This window comes from Staurois parvus, unplaced genomic scaffold (assembly GCF_062004578.1).
Source record: "Staurois parvus isolate SC_StPar_1 unplaced genomic scaffold, SC_StPar_1.0 ptg000818l, whole genome shotgun sequence".
In the NCBI taxonomy this organism is placed as follows: domain Eukaryota; kingdom Metazoa; phylum Chordata; class Amphibia; order Anura; family Ranidae; genus Staurois; species Staurois parvus.
In genome coordinates, this window is record NW_028318614.1 from 5,497,822 (window position 1) to 5,522,386 (window position 24,565).

General features: G+C 41.4%; 1 protein-coding gene across 4 annotated transcripts in view; it reads right to left on the reverse strand.

The window, feature by feature from the left end:
• The window catches only part of KCNQ1 (potassium voltage-gated channel subfamily Q member 1), a 162,852-nt gene that overhangs the window by 43,835 nt on the left and 94,452 nt on the right, over positions 1–24,565 (reverse strand). For all 4 annotated transcript variants that reach the window (XM_089654969.1, XM_089654968.1, XM_089654970.1 and 1 more), the window contains 3 exons: positions 7,884–7,974; positions 5,962–6,088; positions 4,495–4,573 (listed from right to left, as the gene is read on the reverse strand). In XM_089654969.1, the coding sequence (XP_089511095.1) occupies positions 4,495–4,573; positions 5,962–6,088; positions 7,884–7,974 (297 nt within the window). The remainder of the gene's footprint in view (positions 1–4,494; positions 4,574–5,961; positions 6,089–7,883; positions 7,975–24,565) is intronic.

Here is a 24,565-nt window from a genome sequence, read left to right on the forward strand (position 1 = left end):
AGTCTATCATCCTCCCTCGATCTACATAAGGCTCTCCCACCTGCCAGCTTCTCCCTGCCTTATGAAAGAGCGTGCCAGGCGACGCTCGTCTCGTGCATGCTCAGAAATGTGTCGTACATTGATGACGTAAGGCGCCGAATGTGACCAACCTCGGACATCTTGGAGACTCTACCAGGCTTCTCCACCTATGCTACACATACACAGCACCATCTGCTGGCAGACCTAGGCTATCTCCTTCTGGTACAATCACCTAACATCTGGCTATAATCATCCGGCTATAAGACATTTTACTACTTATCTTATTAAATACTATTACAGTGCACACTTAGAGGCGCAGTGTTCCTTTGTTCCTTCTACCGCAGAGTTACGCTTAGCTCCATCGCAGCTTGCTCTCAGTGCCTACTGGACTACCCGTCCATTTGGAATATCATACTACATTGCTACACCATGCTCCTGTCATTCTCCTTGTACTAGCCTGGTATGTAGCCTATGTGGCCATTGTAGAGCATGCAGACCTGCAAGCAGGTTGTAGGGTGGGGGAAGGCACAGGCGGTAGGCACGGCACACACAGTGGTTGAAAATGTAACGGTAAATTGCCAAATTGCTCCAGATGCAGTAACAGAGTATATTTAGCAGCATGAAACAAGCAGCAATACTCAGAGCAGTATGCAGGACTTGTAGGGAGAAAGAGCGATGCACAGAGGCTGGCAGCACCTGTCACAAGAGTAGCTGAAAGGCAGATGCAGTAAGCACAAGTAGCAGAGAAGTGCTCCCAGAATCTCTGATGACAGTCTTTAGGCTGTCCCTCCACCTCTAGAACCTCTTCCTATGCTGGGCACACTCTCCCTGTCAAGCGAGTTCTTGTTTCTAAGCTAGCCACATGCAGAATGCATGCCAACTGCAGTGAGCCAGGGTTTTTTGTAAGCTCGACCCTCACCAAAGATGGCAGCAGAGGTCACCTGGAGTCCAATCTGATAGCAGCCCACCCAATGGCACTTACGGAGGCCTAAGAGGATTGGGTAATCCTTCTGTCCTCTATTCTCCTTACAAGGTGGATGCAACAGCACCACCTGTGTAGGGAGGTCAACCTGCACCTGCCTACATGCATGTATTGGTAAAAATTGGCTGTGGAGCGCTTTTCATTTCAAGAGCCATGGCATTGCCTCAGCACCTGACCCAGTTTCTGAAAACTCGCTTTTTGAGTAGGCCAGTAAGCACCAGGAGCTAACTCATTATTATGACTACTGGGTGCCTTTCATTATCCCATTTCAAATGGTTTAATCAAGCAAGGGGAGCTGATATCTGCTGGAATATGTGTGCTCTCCATACACTCTTTCCTACCATTCAGTGTTGAGGCAGCACATCACAGCTGCTGCTCACAAACCCAGCCTGATTGCAAGAGTATCCCTGGATACAAGGCAAAACCTTGCATCCTTAACTATGTTGATTTGCACCTCATGGTGCAATGTGTTTCTGGACACATGGGGACCAATCATGGTGCCTCCAAGTCACACTCAACTGATTTTTCTGGCGCTGCTTGCAGTGTCTCTGAGCAGATTGATTGTGATGGCCTGGAATTTTGCCCTCTGCTATGGTCTATGCCATAAACTAAAGTTATCCTTATCTACGTCAGAGTTGGCCATCTCCTCTGCTCTAACCAGGAAGGATTTCACTAAGTCATGCAGGAGTCTGTAGGCCAAATAGCACAAGTGATGGCCGATTCTGATCAGAGGCCATAAGTGTAGGATGTGTTTAATATTGCTCCTAACTGTATATGCATAGACAGGTGACAAGTCCATTTACACATTAAAAAGGAAGTCAAAAAGACTGAGTTGGTAGAATCTTCCTATGCCAATTCTATTCAAAGGGCAAACTGCAACCATATAACTTTTACAAGAAAAATGTTAATTGGTCAAATGGGTAATTGAAAGGGACTCTGAAGACTTCCGAGTATATATTTTGCAAGTACTCTGTTCTTTTTCAGAGATTAGGATTTATTAGATCGCAGTAAAGATGTCAAAATCCAACAAAGTTTCATTTGGATTGGGGGAGTTTGCATTCTCTACCAGTTAGTGCACTCCTGCTTCCATAACAACATTAATAAGTATGTAAATTATTAGTTAATATTTATAACAATAAGCACGCTCCCACACCTTTCCCTGCAGAATCTCTCCCTGATCTGCACATGGCATTAGCCACCTCTAAGCTTTCAGCTAACAAGAACCTGTCAAATGCAGAGTCTCTTAAATCCCTGATGAATAAACCTGCACCCGAGGAGTCACTGCACTGTCAAAGGAAGAGATTATTTTGGCTCTTCTAAAACTCAAGGAACTGCCTGCAGCCTCTACCAGTTCTGTCCCTAGCCTAGGTTCCTTTAGAGCTCCTAACACTACCAAGACCTTTCCGGAGCACACACAATCTGCATTCTTCCTTTATTCCAGACAAGCTTTTTCTACTTTCCAAGTGTCTATCAACCTTAAGAAATATGTTAAATGTGGTCTACCTCCTGTGTGGATCGGGCAGCATCCTATGTTAAAGTATCTACCATCCCTGTGGAGAATGGACCTATCTTTAGGAATCCCACCAGCAAGCAGCTGTAGGCTCTTTCTGAAACTGTACTTTTTGGCATACCCTGCAATCTGTGACTTTGATCTGTCAAACTCAGGTAGGAGATCGTCTGCCTCATCTCCCATGGAAGTGAAAATGAGAATCTTTTGCCTAAAGTGCTGGTTTGAGGAATCCACATGTTTCCGGGGGGAATTACTCCAACTTGTTTAGTTCCAAAGCCAAACAGGGAGCAAAAAAGTGCTCTGTGAAGGAAACATGCCTGCATGCCCCCTTATTTTCCAGTGCATCTGAGATTCCTTCACTTTGCCATGGGTCCTCTGCAGTTCCAGTTTTCAGCCAACAATCATCTGCAACTCAGGTTTTCACCAATATCGTGTCCTTGTGCTAGTCTTAATGGAATCTCTTGGTATTCACATTGTGAGATATCTGGACAACTTCTGCTGAGAAAACAGTCTGGTGGACAATGTCTCCCTGAATGTCTAGATCTTACAAAGGGTCAGCTGGGCCTGAACCTTTAGAAATCAGCACTGAAACCAACTTGAGCTGTGTGTAGGATTTGACACACATATTCCAAGTCAAAAATTTTCTCTTCTCCAGAAGTTTTTCTTCTGGAGAAGAGAAACTTTTGCTTCTGCTCCCAGACTCCAGTTATTCAGCCCAGGAGCTGCCCAACTCTTCGCTTCTGCATGATAGTATTGGGGTTGATGGTAACCTACTTCAAGGCAATCCTATTTGCCCAGTTCAACCCCAGACCCCTACAAAACAATACTCTGTCATTGTGGGACAGGTTCAATCCCTGGACAGACCACGAGTCGGGCACCAAAGACCAGGTCATCCCTTGCTTTGTGGCTCAGGAATACCACTCTGGAGTTGAGAGCAGTCTTTTCTTTTGGTCTTCCGAAGACCCTCACGATGGATGCCAGTGTGGGCTGGGGAGGTGTCCTAGCTACCCTATCAGTGCAGGATTCTTGAACCATGGAGGAATCTCATTTCTCAAACATTCTGGAACTTCAGACAATTTAGTTGTCAGTGCAATGGCTCATCCAAATCAGACTTGGAAAATGCTATGAAAGAAGCCAACCAACTGCAAATAACCAAAAGTCCTACCACAACAAGAGGCAGAGTGGATCCTGTTCTGGGCAGAAATTTCTATGCAACATTCCACCCTTATCTGTAATTTACATCCCAGACATGGACAACTGGCAGGCAGACTTCTTTAAAAAAAAAACTGCCTTTTGAACAAATCCGTAAAATCCCGCTCTCCATTACCAGAAGGTTGCATTTCTTATTGCCATCACCACTGCAAGGTACATTTCTCAACAGCAGCTTTATCAGATAAAGAAACCCTAGCAGGTCTTTCACAAGGACCAGGTACTGATGAGGCCTTTCACCACAAACAGGACATCACTTTCCACTGTTCAGTCTTGCTCCAGTTCATGTGATGGAAATCCATTTCCTGGATGTAGTTCATGCTGTGTATCTCACAGGCATTGCTTTCTTTAGAAAGACTGACTTTCTCTGTCATTCCTAATGGTTCTCATAAGGGCTTCAGTGGGTCAGACAGACCATTTGTACCCACTGTAAATTCCCTTTCTTGGAGTCAGCCAAGAGAGACAGGTCTATGATCATGCTGTTCGTACTGCTTCACCACTAAACGGAGGGAAGCTAAGAGGGGTTATCCTGGGCTGGACCACATTTTTTTGTTAACTCTTCCATTAGAACCCAACACTAGAAGACTTTTTTGGTGAGTATAAAATCATATTTAAATCGGTCACGATTAGCAAGGCTGAGATGGCATTGTTAGAATTACCAAGCCTACTGGTCCTGAGTGAAATGAACATTGATAACCCTACAAATCAATGCAAACAAAAGAATCAGCATTCAAAACAATATTCCATGATGTCACGTCATGTAAAATATCTTTACCTAATTGCTGATGTTGCAAATACTTGTCCATTTGACCCCACACAAAGGACTATAACAGAGGCTACAACAACTATTAAATCTGAAAAAAAAAAGAAAACAGCTTATTAACACCGTACTGATAACATAATTATAACCAATAACTGTGGAAGTAGATACTTTGAATAGATTTACAGTGTCACAATGTTGAGGTGCAAGTCCAAAAAATGATTGTTATATTCAACTGTTTTAAAAAGGGCTGCAACAATAACTAATTTGCATTAAATGACAGTGGATCACAAAATGTAAAAAAAGTCAAAATATTAAGGAAAAATCTATATTATATCTTCTATTTAAGGATTAACTCCAGGCCATTTAAATCCACAGTGGAATTACATACATGAAAGCTATTTGACCTACCAAATGGATTTAAATTTGGTATAGCCAAGCCCTACAAGACAAAAGCAGCGAGGCTGCTTGACCTGACATTTCTCAATTTGGTCAACTCCCTGCCCCAAATTAAGATTGGACAGTAAAGGAGCAACAACAGAATGATGAGGATGGCATGTCTTCACATCAAGATGTGCCCTCCTTCTCCGAGTCTGCTGCTCCCAGTCTGCTTGTACAGGAGGCCAAGATTTAACATGTTTTAATGAAAATAAAAAATAAATAAATTAAAAAAGGATAAGTTCACCTTTGGACAAAAATAATAAATGCACATTCTTTTACCTGCAAAAAAATGCACAGTTATTATTTTTGCCCTAAAGGAGTCTGGAAAACATTGCCCCAGCGATCAGTAGATCGCTGATGCCATGCAGGCCTCCTGACCTCTCAGTATAACTGCTTGCCATACAGGATGTACGGTCAAGTAGATATTCTGACAGGAAGCTTCAATGAACTACCACGCCGCCGTGGTAGTTCATTGAAAACTACAAGCCAAACAGCCGCAAAGGCTGCCGAGACGTGTAGGCACTCAGTCACAGAACTCTATGAATGAATGACACGGCTGTATGGGCGGAGCCCCGCACGGCCATGCTGTTTTCAAATCTGACAGGTAGTACAGGCAGACTCCCCATACTACCTGTCGGGGGGGGGGTGGCAGGCGCGGCTGTGGCTATATATATATGTTCCACCCTAAAAATGGGTGGAACATGTAACATGTTACAAAAGGTGAACTTCTCCTTTAAATAGTGTTTTCATATGTTAGAAGTTCAGCCTTAAAGAACAACTCTGTGATGCATTGCTTTAATAGCATAATCCCAAAGCAGTTTAAAAATGTTTTTTGCATATGGGTTTCCCTACAAGAACCCAACAGTGCTGCAGGGTTAAAGTTTGTTACCTTTTTTATAGATTTATCTGCTGCAGGTTCTGCCCCTGCTTTTAAGTTTATATAGAAGCTGTTAAAGTACAGGCAGTATAATAGTTGATAAGCCAATTATCAAAAGAGCCACTTCCAGCATACATATTAAAGACAAATTTAGTAGTACTTACCTATAACAGAAATAGGTTTTCTAGCAAAGCGAAACCTTCCCCAAATTCCAACATATTTGCTCCGGCATCCTGCAGACCACAATCGTATAACATATTCTGTTCCAAAAAATACTACCAGAACTATTTCCTGTAAAAAAAAAAAAATAAAAAAAAATAAAAAAAAATACACACACACACACACACACACACACACACACACACACACACACACACACACACACACACACACACACACACACACACACAAATGTTGTTATAATGTAGTTGCAAATTTTTGTTAGATGATATTTGTGCTTGCATTTGTGTACACAAACACAATATTCTTTTATTGTTTTTGCATTTCTTTTGATTTAGTGTTTTAAGCTTTTATTTAATTACTCTCACAAGAGGGCTGACCAGCCCCTATTTGATGCAGGACCTGTCAGGGAAAAGGTAATCTATTAAACTTACCATACAGGTTTCAATTTGTTCATACAGTTAATACAATCAACTTTAGGTTTACCGAAACAAAGTGATGTGAACAAAAAAAGGGTCAACTGAAAAGGAAAAATACAAAAAAGAGGGACAGAGCCTCCAACTGAGGGACATTTGGGTGCTATTAAAATTTTTATGCAAATATGTGAAATGAGTTACAAAAAAAAATGTGTTTCAAGGTGAATACATAGCTGCTAGCACACCAATCAATATAAACAGGCCTAAAAAAAAAAATTATGACCAGAAGTGTAGCACTTAATAGTCAGAGCAAACATCAATCACCACATGTGGATAAACAAGTAAAAAAAAAAAATTGATACAACAGACCACCATCCCAGGTGTAGTGAATAATTCGAAACATATCTATCTTTCTTATACAAAAGTGCAAATCGTCCACTTCATGGAAACCACACATCATGCCTTCACTGCATGCTCTGTAAAACATGCTTACCAGGATATTTTGACGTTTTCACTCAGAGAAGTCAAAATGCACTTGTGTGTAAGAGATCCTGCATAGTGCAGTGTAATCGTCCCCCTGTGTGGATCTCTGATAGTCAAACTTCTGGGCTCCACCATATCCAAGAACAAAAAACAAACAAAAAAACAGGGAGGCTACATAGTGTAAAACCGTAAACTTGGTATTTTGTTAAAATAAATCGTAATAGTCACAAGACTAAAAACAATAGTGCGTATAATACTGCAAAGCTGGTCTCGAGACACAGACTGGCAAATTCCAGGTTTCACAATGCGTGATGTTGTCATGAACTTTGGCTCCACCCCACATGATGTCTTCCAGGCTCCCCGAAGGAATCATATGTCACGAAACGTGTAGGCCGGAGCAAACATGGGGGTTGATGTTGCTCTATTAAGCGCTGCACTTTTGGTCACAAATGTGCAAAAAAAAAAAAAAAAGTCTCATAACTAGTAAGCCTACCATTGCATGTTACAATTGGTTAGATATATTATTTATCTAGAACCAGTGTAAACTTATGATGTGTGCATTTATTATAAAAGTGGAACTCCAAGCAACTACTCTTGCTTTGTACAGAGGGGGGGATGATTAGGTTCTATGACATGTTTTTACTGTTCTCTAGGGTCCCATTAGGGAATGTACACATCAATTCACGTTTCAGTGACAGAGCTGGGTTAAAAAGTGAAAAGAAACCTACACAAGACTTCAGCAGTAGCCATATGAAGGTAACAGTCTTCCCCTGTATTAAAAAAAAACAAAAAAAACCAACACCACATTTTCTTCTGTGGTTTCCCTATTAGAGATGTTGCCCTTAATTTCCTGTCCCAATGACAACGCTCAGGAGAAAGTTTCTCAGTGGTGACAGAAAACAGCAATAAAATAGAGGGTCAATCCTTTTACCACTAACTAGTTTGCCTATAGCTTCACTTTACATCAGTTTATTAGAATTAGAAAAAATTATTTCATATTTACATACCATCCAAAATAAGGTCTCTGTGGCCAAATTGGAATACTGCTGTATTGTAGAAAGCACACTGAAAATAAGGCATATCAGGACTATAAGGAATCTGTGAAAAGAAGAGGCATACGCCAGTGTTACAGTCACATTTAGAACTAGGAAATCATTAACTTAAAATCATAATATATACTATAAAAAAATTATATATATATATATATATATATATAGACAGCAGGTAAAATAAGTATTGAACACGTTACAATTTTTCTAGGTAAATATATTTCTAAAGGTGCTAGTGACATGAAATCTTCACCACATGTTGGTAAAAACCCATGCAATCCATGTATACAAAGAAACCAAAACAAATAAATTCAGAAATTAAGTTATGTGTAATAAAATAAAATGACAGGGAAAAAAAAAAAATACTGAATACATGAAATCTATCAGTAATTTGAAAGCAATCCTGCCCCTTGCCAGTGCAAATTAATATCAACTGGTCCAGTCTCAACTAATGGCCTACAAAAAGGTGTCACACAAACATCTCATGATGGGTAAAAGCAAAGAGCTCTCTCAAGACCTTTGCAATCTTATTGTTGCAAAACAATCTCATGGCATTGGTTACAGAACAATTTCTAAACTTTTGAATGTTCCAGCGCGCACTGTTGGGGCCATAATCCGGCTGGAAAGGGCTACGGGGCAATTGCCAAGCAGCTTGGTGAAAATAGATCAACTGTTGGAGCAATTGTTAGAAAATGGAAGAGGCTAAAGACAACGGTCAGTCTCCCTCGGACTGGGGCTCCATGCAAAATCTCACCTTGTGGGGTATCACTGATAAGAAAGGTGAGGAATCAGCCCAGAACTACAAGGGAGGAGCTGGTCAATGACATGAAGAGAGCTGGGACCACAGTTTCAAAGGTCACTGTTGGTAGAACACTACGCTGTCATGGTTTCAAATCATGCCTTGCACGGAAGGTTCCCCTGCTCAAGTCATCACATGTCCAGGCCCGTCTGAAGTTTGCCAATGACCATTTGGATGATCCAGAGGAGGCATGGGAGAAAGTCATGTGGTCAGATGAGACCAAAGTAGAATGTTTTGGTCTAAGCTTCACGCGCCGTGTAGGGGGAAAAAGAAGGATGAGTTGCATCCCAAGAACACCATCCCTACTGTGAAGCATGGGGGTGGTAACATCATGCTTTGGGGATGCTTTTCTGCAAAGGGGACAGGACGACTGCACTGTATTAAGGAGAGAATGAATGGGGCCATTTATTGTGAGATTTTGAGCAACAACCTCCTTCCCTCAGTCAGAGCATTGAAGATGGGTCGTGGCTGGGTCTTCCAACATGACAACGACCCAAACCACACAGCCAGGATAACCAAGGAGTGGCTCCGTAAGAAGCATATCAAGGTTCTGGAGTGGCCTAGCCAGTCTCCAGACGTAAATCCAATAGAACATCTTTGGAGGGAGCCGAAACTCCGTGTTGCTCAGCGACAGTCCTGAAACCTGACAGATCTAGAGGAGATCTGTGTGGAGGAGTGGGCCAAAATCCCTGTTGCAATGTGTGCAAACCTGGTCAAGAACTACAGGAAACGTTTGACCTCTGTAATTGCAAACAAAGGCTTCTGTAACAAATATTAACACTGATTTTCTCAAATACTTACGTTCAGCAGTGCAAGACAAATAAATTCTTTAAAAATCATACAATGTGATTTCCTGAATCATTTTTAAAAATTCTGTCTCTCAGAGTGGGAATGCACCTACAATATGAATTTCAGACCCCTCCATGATTTCTAAGTGGGAGAACTTGCATAATTGCAGGGTGTTCAAATACTTCTGTTCTTCACTATATATATATATATATATATATATATATATATATATATATATATATATATATATATATATATATATATATACACGCATATATATACACACACACAGTTGTGTTCAAAATATTAGCAGTCAGACATCACTAACCTGATCAATCACTGTTTTTGGTAGAAATTATATTTCTACATGGCAAATAAATTACTAGCAGGTGTAGTAGAGTAATAGAAATCCAACAGACCCAACAGTCATGACATGCATGTTGCTGATTCTGTGTAATTGAATCACTAATTGAAAGGGGCATGTTCAAAATAATAGCAGTGTGGAGTTCTATTAGTGAGGTCATTCATTCTTTGAAAAACATGTGGCAATTATTGCCCTTATTTAAGGAAGAAAGGCAGCAAATGTTGTACATGCTGGTTACAGTGCATTTCTCTCTGAAATTCTGAGGAAAATGGGTCGTTCCAGACATTGTTCAGAAGAACAGCGTACCTTGATTAAAAAGTTGATTGGAGAGGGGAAAACATATAAAGAAGTGCAGAAAATGATAGGCTGCTCAGCTAAAATGATCGCAAATGCTTTAAAATGGCAACCAAAACCTGAAAGACGTGGAAGAAAGCGAAAAACTACCATTCGAATGGATAGAAGAATAGCCAAAATGGCAAGGACTCAGCCAACAATCAGCTCCAGGAAGATCAAAGAAGGTCTAAAAAGTTACCTGTGAGTACTGTTACAATTAGAAGACGCCTATGTGAAGCCAAGCTATCTGCAAGAAGCCCCCACGAAGTTCCACTGTTGAAAAAAAGACGTGCTGAAGAGGTTACATTTTGCCAAAGAGCACATTGACTGGCCTAAAGAGAAATGGCGCAACATTTTGTGGACTGATGAAAGTAAGATTGTTCTTTTTGGGTCTAGTGGCCGGAGACAGTTTGTCAGACGACCCCCAAACACTGAATTCAAGCCACAGTACGCTGTGAAGACAGTGAAGCATGTTTGCGCAAGCATCATGATATGGGGATGTTTCTCATACTACGGTGTTGGGCCTATTTATCTCATACCAGGGATCATGGATCAGTTTGAATACATCAGAATACTTGAAGAGGTCATGCTGCCTTATGCTGAAGAGGATATGCCCTTGAAATGGGTGTTCCAACAAGACAACGACCCCAAACACACCAGTAAACGTGCAACATCTTGGTTCCAGACCAACAAGATTGACGTTATGGAGTGGCCAGCCCCATCCCCGGATCTTAATCCAATAGAAAACTTGTGGGGTGACATCAAAAATTCAGTTTCTGAGGCAAAGCCAAGAAATAAAGAAGAACTGTGGAATGTAGTCCAATCATCCTGGGCTGGAATACCTGTTCACAGGTGCCAGAAGGTGGTTGACTCCATGCAACACAGATGTACAGCAGTTCTCAGAAACAGTGCTTATACAATATTAATTAAGTGATTCAAAGGACAGCAAAATCTTCAAACATTTTTCAGTTTATATAGTGAATGTTTGAGTTTGTAAAGAAGAATACAAAACACTATTTTTTTGAAAAAAAAATTAAAAAAAAAAAAAAAACACAAATTTTGAAAAACAATATTTTGACTTTTTGCTATTAAACATGTCAGTAAAAAAAAAAAAAAAAAATCAAATTTCATCCAAAATGTATTCTGCTACATCTTTGCTGAAAAACAAAATCCCAATACGTATAAATTAATTTGTTTACGTGAAAGTTATAGTATTTACAAATGGTGGTATAGATACTGTATTTTTTTTTTTTACTAGTAATGGCAGCGATCATAGCAGGACTGCAGCGGACATTCTGACACTGGGGGGAACTGACTTGGTGTCACTGACATCCCCAGTGACACCAATGCAGTGATCAGTGCTATAAAAAAAAAAAAAAAAAAAAAAAACACTGACACCGTACTAATGGCACTGGGCAGCAAGGGGTTAACTTGAGGGGCGATCAAACGGTTAACTGTGTGTAGGGCGTGTTTTACTAGGGGGCCGTGTCAGTGTGTTTCCCTGTAAGCACACTGATTTGGATGGCGACGCTGTGCACAGCCATCCAAAGCAGTGTGCTCGAGCTGACAGGGAGAAAGGTTAGTAAACAAAAAACAGTCCTCCTCGTCTGAGATCCTCGGTAATCACTGGGTGCCAGCAAGTAATCACCGACCAGTACCCGGTGATTGACAGCTGCGGGGGCGAATGGCGGCGTGGGTAGGGGGCTGTGTGTGTGTGTATATATATATATATATATATATATATATATATATATATATATATATATATATATATATATATATATATATATATATATATATATATATATATATATATATATATATATATATATATATATATATATACACATACACACACACACACACACATACACATATATATACACATACATACATACATATACACACACACACACACACACATACACACACATACACACACATACATACATGCACACACACACATACATGCACACACATACATGCACACATGATTTTGTGCACCCGTGCCACCCTGTAGCAGTGTTTCTTCTATAGGGCGGGCAGGAAGTGATTAAGGTGGTAATGCACTAGGCACTTGAACCCTCCTGTGTGTGTTTTTGCAGCTTGTTTAAAATTTCCCCAATTTGAGGAGGGTTGCATTGGGTGAAGCATTATGTCCCGGGACACCATTAGGTGTACTCCTGTCTGTGCCCTGGAATGTTTGAACGTTTCAGTAGAAATAGTGCTGCAGTTACACATTCCCAGCCTGATTACCAAACCGTTGTTTATTTTGCTGAATCCTCGAGGAGAATAATTGATCTCTAGAATTGCTGTAGCAGGTTTGTGGAACTAAAAATCTTGTGAAAAGATCTCTCGCCACAAGAGTTGCCACAAGTAATGAACCATCTATGGCTGGCTTTAGATGAGGATCAGATCATACTTTATGGCAAATTACTGCAAAAAAAACTTAATTCCAAGGGATTCACATACCTTTTTCTTGCCATTGTATGTATAATGACATAATACATATGCTAGGTCATCGTTTGCTTAACAGTGCTGATCTCCCCATCACACTGCTAATCTATCAGATGGGGTCTGGCAATGAAAACATGACATTTTGGAAAACTCCAGAGCCGTGATACACCCACAATGTACCTGGTGGTCAGAAATCCCGTGTTGTTTGTCTTAGCTTTTTGACACATGAGGGGAATAGAAGCATTTTACTTCATGGTAAAGATAAAAAGTGCCCTATTAATTTGTGTAAAGCGTTTTTGTTTTTTTACTGTGCCCTGTTGAGCAATTTCCATTCAATGAAATACCGGTCCACCACAGAAAATGAATATACATCTCCCCAAAGTGACAGAAATGCATCATTGGTTGTCATTGGAACAAATGTCCTCATTCTTCCTTTAAGATTCCCCTAGATTTTCCCTAAGCTTCTGTTCCAGCAAGGACTGTAACATTTTGAACTTCCCATCACTTTCTGTCCAAGTGACAATAGTCACCAGGACTAGGAGGATGAACCTCTCCAGCGGGACAACAAGGAGAAAAAACTGTCAGGAAATCTAGCCATTCCCTCCTCCAAAAAATAAATAAATCATAAAAATTGGCTAGAGATTCAGTTGCTGCTGGAAATTCAAAAGGTATGCAATCACAAACAATGGATATTTACACAATTATCCTTATACAGTAAACAAAGCCAAAACAAGTAGGTCAGTGTGCAGGTACTTCTATCTTAACACACAAAAGAAACAAAGATCATTCCCAGGTAACAAGAGGCCCTCACAAAAAAGCACTTCATAAAACATTGCTATTAAAAGGATGAATAACTCACATTTTACTGGCAGCTTTCAGGAAAGCAGTCAATCTTGAGCAATTCTTAGGCAATTATATTTGAGAATCACAATCACTGGTAGTGTACATGTATTTATTTCTGCCATGACAATTTAAAATTCAAGTCTGGGGCAGTGAAATAATTTCTAAAAATAAATGGATATATATTTCTTAGACCAAAAATTAGTTAAAGCAAATTTTAAAGCAGGAGACAGCAACTAGTTCATCATGGCCATGTGATGGGTTTGATCACAGAATCTGAATCCCCCAAACTGCTGAGTCCATGGATAACATATTCTAGTAACATGATGTCACTGCACCCTAGCTGCTGATGTCCTGTCCCTCTGGTGCACCTCACTGACTGTTGGCTATTCGTCCATGGATCTCATTGGCTGGCTGCTTTCAGCCCAGAACCTCACTGGCTGGTGGCTTTACTCGATGATAAACATGACTTAGGGGGCAGGAGAGTGTGTGGAGCTCCATTTCTTCCCAAGGACCACACTGACCGCTCTGAGCTCAGCATATGACAGAAGGGAGGACATGCTGCTACCTGTAGTGTCTCACACTTCACACTATGCTACTTACTACTGGCACCTGAACTCTGCGGCGCATGCCGCTACTAGATACTGCGGAGCATGCCGCTACTAGATACTGCGGTGCATGCCGCTACTAGACACTGCTTTTTGCGTCGTGTACTACCACTGGCCTCTGAACGCTGCATTGCATACGGACATTGACCTCTGAACGCTGCATTAAATACCACTAATTACCTCTGAATTCTGTATTACTTATCACTGACCCCTAAACTGTGCGTTGCTAACGGAACTCTTCCAACCTTCATTTTAAATTGGGCTAGTTAGGTTATCTCTTAAAAAATAAAAGTGAAGCTGCGCCCTGCTGACTTTGGATCTTCTCCATGTTGTTCCAAGTAGATCTCCACCTTTCCAGGGTTGCCTACCCCTGCTGTAGTGTACACACAGTCGTTTTTGTAACATTCACTAGAAGGTAGTTACTGATGCAACTTTCTCATGCTGCCAGTTTGCCCGCCCATGGGTAGACCGGGACAGCTTGAGCTGGCTCGTTTGCATCTTTTAAGCACAACTGCACTTCACTAAATATTACAGACTTGTACACTGTATTGTGGACTATAAAAGAAAAAAGTCAAAATGATGAGTAACTGTTACAAACAAATACGGTTTTCATTAGTAGGACTTGGCCAGGAAACGCTTACTATAGCTAGCATATTCTGTATACTCATAAGGCCACCACTAGAGGGCACAGATTGGAGACTGAACCTGGTCTGCATTGTGCTGAATGAGCAATCCATTTCCCACAAGCAGGATGTAGTCAGAGCCAGGAGGCTGCAAGATTGCCTGAAAAAGAGTTATGCAGGCCATAGATGGATCGTAATTCCGCCGATTTTCGGTCGATTAACGAACTATCGGTCGGTCTAAAAAACCTACCTGACCACCAATTATTACGAAAATCGGCCGATTAATGAGTAACCTATAACGGGAAATGATGTCATTTTAATTTGTACCGGAAACGAAACTTCATACGCTGCAAACTTCTCTTTCCAGGTCACTGCACATGCGCATAAAATTTTCGGAAAACGATCGTCCGTTTTTGACCATCAATGAGGATAAAGTCGGGCGTTTTCCGAAAATTTTCCAACATCACCGATAATCTGAAAGTCCAAAATACACGAAAAACGGCCGACGAAATCGTCCACTAACGATAAGATAATCGGTAGATTTTTCTTCTGGACGAAAAATCGGCCGAATTACGATCCATCTATGGCCTGCATTAGTGTTTGAAAAAAATGCCAATGTAATTTTTTTTTTTTTAATGGAGACTGCTGGGCCACAGTTTGCCAATTGGTTTGTAAAACAATGTCATATTATTACATTATATCAGCATGGATGTCACACCACTACCTTAAACTCAATCTTTCCAAAACCGAGCTTGTAATATTTCCTCCTTCCCGATCCCCCACTCACGACTTTACCATTAAGATCAACAGCACAACCATTGGTCCTTCCCCTCATGCCAAGGTGCTAGGCGTAATCCTAGACTCTGACTTCTCCTTTGGTCCCCACATGCACTCACTGGCTAAATCCTGCCACCTCAACCTCCGGAACATTTCCAAAATCCACCCCTTCCTGACCAATGACACCACAAAACAACTTATCCACGCCTTGGTTATATCCCGCCTTGATTGCTGCAACTCCCTCCTCACTGGTCTACCGTTACACAGGCTATCCCCCCTTCAGGCTATTATGAATGCTGCTGCTAGACTCATACACCTTACCAACCGATCAGTGACTGCTGCCCCTCTCTGCCAATCCCTTCATTGGCTTCCACTAACCCAACGTACAAAATACGAACCACAGCTTACAAAGCCATCCACAACACTGCCCCTAGCTACATCACCAACCTCATCCACAGATACGGCCCACTCCTATCCTCCCAAGATATCCTCCTCTCTAGCTCCCTCATCACCTCCTCCCACGCTCACTTCCAGGACTTCTCCAGAGCCTCTCCCATCCTCTGGAACTCCCTACCACAGCATGTCTGGTCAGCCCCCACCCTGTCTGCCTTTAGGCGATCTTTGAAAACGCACTTCAGGGAAGCCTACCCCACCTCCACCTAAGAACTGTACTTGAATCACCTCCACCAGATCATTCCCGAAGCTATCACCTTTTGTATCACCTCCCCCTTCCTTTAGATTGTAAGCTCTACAAGCAGGGCCCTCCTATTCCTTCTGTACTGAAATGTATTGTAATTGTACTGTCTCCCTTATATTGTAAAGCGCTGCGCAAACTGTTGGCACTATATAAATCCTGTATAATAATAATAATTTTATCCTTCTAAATGATCACAAAGTAAGATGTAGGATGCCAAGGATTTTGTTGTGACTGTTCTGTAAGTGCAATACCACCTGTTGATCCTGCCAGTAATGCAGAGAGTTTATAGATTCTTGTACACACTGTCTGTGCTTCACTGTTAATCTATAATCAACCCTATCTGGGGGGTTGTCTCTGAACTACAGAACTCTTCCCTCCTATGTTATGGCGATGAGGAGATGCAAGCTGTTCTGTAGTTCTAACACTTCCAAACTGTGGGGACAAAGCTGCTCCTCCATACAGTGAGTGAGTGAGTGTGGTCACCCCAAGCCAGCATGTTACTGGCAGGATCACTGGGTGAAATTAAAAAAAAAAGTCTGAAAAAAACAAAACAAATTAAGTCACCACATTTAAAGACCAGTAAGCTGCAGAGTATCCATTTTTTTCTTGGATATAGATAAACAAGGCCAAATGTTGTTCCTGTGCACCTGGAATTTTTGAGGTATTTATACTTACCGGCCACATGATTAGGTCCACCTTGCTAGTGCCATGAAAATCTCCCCCACACCATGACACCACCAGCCTCAACTGTTGATACAAGGCGAGATGGATCCATGCTTTCATGTTTACACCAAACTCTGACCCTACCATCTGAATATCACAGCAACGAGTCTGCCCATTCTCCTCTGACATCAACATGGCATTTTTGTCCACATAACTGCCGCTCACTAGATATTTTCTCTTTTTCAGACCATTCCCCGTAAACCCTAGAGAAGGTTGTGTGCGGAAATCCCAATAGATCAGAGGTTTTTAAATACTCAGACCAGCCCATCTGGTACCAACAACCATGCCATGTTCAGATGCAATTAAATCCCCTTTCTTCCCTATTCTGATGCTCGTTTTGAACTTCAGCAAGTCATCCACCACGTCTAGATGCCTAAATGCATTGATTTGCTGCCATGTGATTGGTTGATAGTTTGCGTTACAAAAGCAATTGAACAGGTGTACCTAATAAAAGCGCCGCAGAGTGTATGTTCCAGCTGCTCCTGGACTCCAAAGTATAAAAACAAGATGTTTAAATATACAACAGAAAAAGTGGGAACCCCTCAAAATGCCCACAGCTGGTGTGAAAATGCAGGGACCCAAGTGAAGAAATCATACTAACAATATCCGTAAGGCCCCATTTACAATTCCGGAGCACTCTGAAATGTTCAGATTACTCTTCAGAAAGCATCTGACAGGCAATGAGGAGGCACTGTATGTGCATTGCATATTGTTGTGGGGTGGTTGCATTAGCGCCTGTCGAACATAAGTCCTGCAGTGGTGCAAAGCATTGTGGCCAAGGCATGTGTACACCCCTGGCTGCTGCTAAATAGGAAGCGGATGATGAGCAGTAAAAATGCAACCCAACCACTACAAAAAAAAGAGGTATTAAACGGTCATGTACCTCTGCAATACCTACCAAACACTGAAATATCCACTTTGGGAGAAATGACCCTTCACCCTGGCTCACTTCCATCAGCAAGAGACCTGTGGGGCACCGACTGCTTACCTGTGTCTAGTGTCTGTTGCGGACTTACGTTTTTCATGGTATTATGCAACAAAGAGATATTTTAGGTATATGAACCTTAGAAGACTTTCAGTCCTTAGAGGGGACACCCAAGTTTAAAGTTCTTTTTATGGATATGCCATAGAACTCTCCCACAATTACTGTGCCAGTCACCTTATACAAACTGCATTGTTTTAGGAGAGAGATTAAGTACTTCTAAAATGTACCCAAATACAAATGATGTGAAGGGCCCATTGCCATTTACAATAAGCCCTCTTAATGATGCATTGCTAAACAAATATTCGCATGCATTACGTTACATATTTGGTTAATCAAGTCAGCGTAAAGTTGCAGGTATCCTCATATTAAGTGCCCTGTTCTGTTTCTACAAAGCCTTAGATATGCCTTGAGTCATCACTACACCACATCTGTAAACTCCATTTGCACAATGGCTGCAATCAAAACTATAACCCTGCTTTTAGAAGTTTACTTTGGCTGCTTCTCTGTTGGCATGTTACCATTGCCAGCTGGCTCTAGTCTCGGCTAAAATACACGGACTTCCTCATGATTCAAAACAAAATGAAAAAAAGCACACTATATTACACGTAAATAAACCATTTCACAACTGGCTTACTTTCTCAGGTTTTGGCAAAAGTCAATAAACGCCAAAAACGGCTACATGTTTATTGTCTAAAAAGTGAGATAATTCTCTCTGACGCACTTACTTTTCCCAGACTGCCTGACCCCAATAGAACCTAAATACATTCAGCCTTAGCACACTTGGGTGGTATTCTGGCACCTGCTTCTGGTCTGCAATTTTCTCAGCTAAAGGACACAAGTCAACAGCATATTAGGGATCAGTAAACAGTATCAGAGATGAAGGCACAATGCGGATGGATGAATCATGTAAAAACTAGGAACACAAAAATATTTTTTCATAGACAGCAATCTAATAACTTTCTTAAACTGTAAGTTATGTGTGGCAGCAACTGATGTGAACGTATTGTGTAAAGCACATCATAAATATTCAACACATGTAATAAATACATTTTACAGATGCTTAAAATGGAAATGGCCAGTTCCGGGACAAAGGGAGGACCGGTGGGGCAGCCGCCATAGGAGCGATGGGAAGGGGAGGGGCGCCACCACACCACATATTCCAGCTAAGTGGCTGGCAAGCTGCACGCCACAGCTTCATGTCTGCTCTGACAACTGTTGTCACAATGTGGTCCAATATGCCCACTCTTCACCCAAACACGAATAGCGCACTGTGCAATCACAACTAACTTCTAGCTGGTAGAAAGCAAGCAATTGGCCACATCTGTGTTGTTCACACACTTAATTCCAACCATGGGCAGGGAATGGGCACATGGCAGTACATCCATTAAAAAGTCATACATTAGCGGTGGGGGAGGGGGGCACAGTTCGGCATGCTTGCCCCGGGGGCACTGGACAAGCCTGTCCCGCTACTGGTAATGGCCTTTCTTCTGTTTAATGGGAAAGAGACATGAGCCCTAAAAGCTGGCCATAGATAACTTTTTTCAATCAGCCAGAGAGCTGATCAATAAAATCGAACAAATCCCCCCATCCACACATGGGAGGTGGATGGAGGAATCCTTCCCACTGTGCCATTGGATTCTGTCAGCAGGACTCCTCTGCAGTCAGAATACACTGATCAGTGGCTGAAGCCACCAATCCACAAAAGCTTTCCAGCATTCTTGTTCAACAGAAGACGATCATAACAGCAGAAACGACCATACATGGATCAAAATTTAGCCAGTCCCCGTGGAATCGGCCACATTTTGATCTAGTTACATTTGCACAAAAAGATCCTTTAAAAAGGGAAAATATAAAAGCTGGATTCTAATCATATGTGTTGCACACTATGCATTTTTGTTTTCATGCATTTTTTAAATGCATTGCATTTCTTTGCTTTTTTCTTTTCACAGCAGGAGACCAAATATTTTCCCTTAATGCATGTTGAGATGCGTTGCATGACATTTATGTGCGGCACATTTAATTTTCATGCAGCATACACAAACGCAGCGCATTTTGGAGACAATGGATTAAGGCTGGTCATTGTGCTGAGCAGCACAGTCCAATGGTTGTGCTGTGAATGGTCCTTACTGGTTACTTTTATTTTTCTCAAGTACTTCCATTTGTAAATGAATTTTTATATTAAAAATAAATGAAATAGTGTTGTGCTCCACGGACAAGTGAAATAATTGCCCAAAACAATAAATATTCCCCCAAAAAAATGTATCCAAATGCAATACCACTTTTCCAAAGGTAAGTGTCCATATTAAATCCGTGATTTCACACTCTTTCCAGTGATGTGGACAAAACAGTATGTGTTCAATTCACTACCATTGCGTAGTTGTAACAACCATGCGTGCACCTCCACCAGCTGTGCTCTCAACCTGGTAAATACGACCAAACTGTTGAGGTCATAAATAGAAGTCATACATGAACGTACTCACATGGAGTCAACAGCGTTCTGTTTTGCCTCTCCTGACTCTACCCACCCATGTGCTTGCTGTGCTACTCTAGGACGAGATAAAAGTTTGTCCAGAGTGGTAAAAGTGACTGATGTGAATGTACAATATATATATATTTGTAAAGTGCTGCGTAAATTGACGGCGCTATACAAGTACCTGAAATAAATAATAATGTCGCTGTTGACTCCATGTGAGTACGTTCATCACTGGAGGGAAAACGGAAGTGTCAGCCGGAAGTTCCAGTGTAGTGTTGGACAAGAGTCTTAAGGAAGTGAGGGGATCCCGAACTCTGAAGATTGTTAATCCCATCCAGTCTTAGTCCAATTAATAAGGGACACAAGCCATTTATGACCTCACATAATGGTTTGGTCATATTTACCAGGTGAGAGCACAGCTGGTGGAGGTGCACGCATGGTGGTTAAAACTACGCAATGGTGGTGAATTGAACACATATTGTTTTGTCCACATCACTGGAAAGAGTGTGAAATCAAGGATTTAATATGGACACTTAACTTTGGAAAAGTGTTATTGCATTTGGAAACAAACATTTTTTGGAGAATATTTATATTGTTTTTGTCAATTATTTCACTTGTCAGTGGAGCACGATACTATTTCATTTATTTTTTGTTAGGATGCAGTTCTGGTACTTCCAGCACTGAATGCATTAAATGGCAAGGGGTGCTGGGGGATCTATGGTCACTAGTTAGAATCTATTTTTGCATTGGGGTCTTTTGTTGCTGGAGGGCCAGTTGATGCTAGGAGGGATCTCCTGTTCTGCGAGGAGTATATGGTTGCTGGCTGCTGGAGGGCCTATTGATGCTGGCTGCCGGGAGTTCTGTTGTTGCTGCTGGGGGTCTATGGTTGCTGGGGTGGTATTTTGTAGTGGGGGTCATTGTTACTGGGTGGGTCTATTGCTGCTGGGGGGGAGGGGGTCAGTTGTTGCTGGAAGGAATCTCCTGTTGAGGGAGGAGTGTATTGCTGCTGGCTGTTGGAGGGTCTATTGATGCTGGCTGCTGGGAGATAGTTTGTTGCTGCTGGGGGACTATGGTTACTGGGGTGGTATTTTGTAGTGGGGGGTTCATGGTTGTGTGGGGGATCATGTGTTTCTGGCTGCAGGGTATCTACTGTAGTTTACAACTTTTCTTATTACCATTAACACAGTACATACAAATTACTTAACACCACAAAATGATACTTGGTTCAGCATTCTCTAATAGGGGCGGTATTGGGGGGTGGAACCAAGGGATGGTGCTTGGAGGTGGGAAGGGGGTGGAGACCAGGGGTGACTCAAAAAGGTGGGGAGTTCCTGCACTTATTCTCGGAGAAAAAAAGCCTGATCTATATTGTACAGTTAGGCACTAACTAACTTTACAGGCTACCCCCAACAGCCCTTAGCAGCATGAAACAGCTATCAACTTAACATTTTTATCAACTAAATAATAGTTTCACAGGAAGAAGGCTTACATAACTCAGAATGCTGTGATCATATACAAATAAAAGTGATATTATTCTGCCAACAATTGAACATATCAGTGTCACTGGTTCTTGCAAACATGGCATGCCTCCAACAGGTCAACGTCTGATAACACCTGGATTTCTCTTCACATACTGGTCTATCTAGTAAAGTGCCAATGCTCTCATCTACTGGAAGCACAAGAGTTTCCATTCAGATTTTATAGCTATTCATAGAGTCAAGCAGAACGGATTTACCTACTGTATATGGAAAGTCACACTTCTTTTTCAATGCTAGGCTCTTTCAAGCATTACAAGCTAGGTTCACTTATTTTATTTATTTATCCCCTCAACCTTGATGTAAAAATGGAATAGTGCAATAAATAGAAAAATGCTCTAGGGAAAGTTAACAAATATACTTACCTTACCCCAGGTTCAGCAATGCATAGGAGGGACATCACCACCCTCCCAACAATATCCTACGGAATGCCGAAAAGGCCAAATGTTGCACGAGATGCTCCAGCACAGTACAGAATCACCTTCTCATGAGATTTGGTCTATGCAGCATTCCCTGGATCTCACCAGGAGGAGCATGAACACACTCTCACCCAGGGGTGTGGGCAGAAGGTAGGGGGGTAAGGCAAGTATATTTAATAACTTTTTTGCTACAAGTCTTTTATTTATTTCAAAGAAGAAAGCCTTGTGTTTTTATGTTTTATAGCAAGGTCTGCTTTAAAGCTGAAGCTTGGAATGTTTTTTGTTCATCAGCACCAGGGATGGTACTTACATGACCGCACTGGTGGCTGAAATCTTCTATCGTTTCCACTCAGAAATAACCGCAGCTGTGATCTTCCAGTGCTGTGGGGGTTATTAGCTTCACCAGTCACAGGCACTTGTCAAAAGTGTTGACTATGCCCACCCTTTCCACCCCCCTGCTCCATTCATAGAAGTTATACTATCAGTTCAATCAATGGAAAGTGTTCTGTGAATGGAGGACAGGCAAATGAATGAAATATCTGCCTCATCCATTCACAGTGTTTTCATTCAAACACTAGCAATTGACCTTGGCAGAAGACAGCAAACTTATGTTGTATAGAGTATACACTGCTGCCACAATCTATAGGGAACTCTCCATAAAAGATTGGATGGTTGGGAAACATTGTACCGACATATGGGGATCTTTCACTTCATATTCTCTACTCATACAAATAAATGAGAATACAAAATAAGCTTAGAAAGAGGTCTTATGAGGGTCAAAATAATTGACAAATGAACTTTGGTCTTAGAAGTGTCTCAAACTAATTCATGCACAGATATCTTTGCAAGTCGCACGCGAAAATCGCCAAAAGTAGTGGAGGAACTATGTCGGAGTCGCGCCGATTAGAACTGTTCCATTGCAAATAGGGTGCATCTTGAACTGTCAATTCCCATTACAAGTCACATCGATGTGAACGGGGGGCTTAGGGAGAGTCATAATCACCAGCTACAGGTGTCATTTAGCCTCTCTGAACACCATCTCTGTGCAGGCAGTCCATTATTTTTCAATTGAGATGCAGCAGCTGCACAGATACAGCTGCTTCTCCCAACACATGTCAGATTGGGAGCAGCGGCTGTGTGTCTGTTCAGACTCTGCGTCCCAATTAAAATGAATAGGACTGCCTGCACATGAATGCACACAAACACCTGTGCATGCCCGTAAGATAAAACCCTGTCCTCACACGGGTGTACACTGTAGTACGTCCATGTAAACAAGCTGTAAGTAACACCATGCTAAGATAAAAACACATCATCCATGTGTCTACACTCCAGTATGCATCCTTCAAATAGGCAGTCCTTGCTCTTAACCATGTGATCGACTCGGTTGTGGCACAATTACATTACATGGGCTAGCAATTGAGCTACTATTTACAGAGGAAAAAGCTTGGTTCAGGTTTGCATGAACTGTTGTGCAACGTTCATATCCAAGAACTTTAGTGCTCGGTGTTTGGAACATGGTGACCACTTGGTCTGAAGTTTCTATGCCCAGATTTAAAACCATTAGGAAAAACAAAACACAGATATGGAGATATGGACAGCTATAGGGATTTAGCTAGCAGGCAGCCAGTGACAATGAGTAAACAGAGTGAAAATGACATGTTAAATGCTGAATTTCTATATATCTTTTGTTTTCTTTAAATAAACGTACATGAGCAGCCACTGCGCCTAATGCACATAGCAGCTTTGCTAAGCTTGAGTGATACCTCCCCATACACAGCTAGGAATTAACTGGACAATAAATCATATTGACAACCATACTGGTAAGGATCAACTTTCTCTTACATATATGAAAGCTATTTTAATGCACACATACTAAACAGTATGTGTGTTTACGTGTGCATGTCACATATTATAAGGGTACAGGCATGTGATACAAAGTACATTGATAATAAACCTTAGGATATATTTGAGCATCGACAAGGCAGAAGGTCTCAAGCACAACTCTGATTTTTTTCCCCAGGCAATCAGCTGAATATATAGCTAAAATACATTCATGTCCTGTTGTGCAGAGGATTATTCTAAATGGATAAAATGAAAGAATCAAGTCCCTATACTATATTTAAAAGTACATTAAATAATTGCTTTATTTAATACCTAGTTGGATTACAAGATACATATTTGATATGTGCCTCAAGGCTTTGAATTAGTTCAATACAGT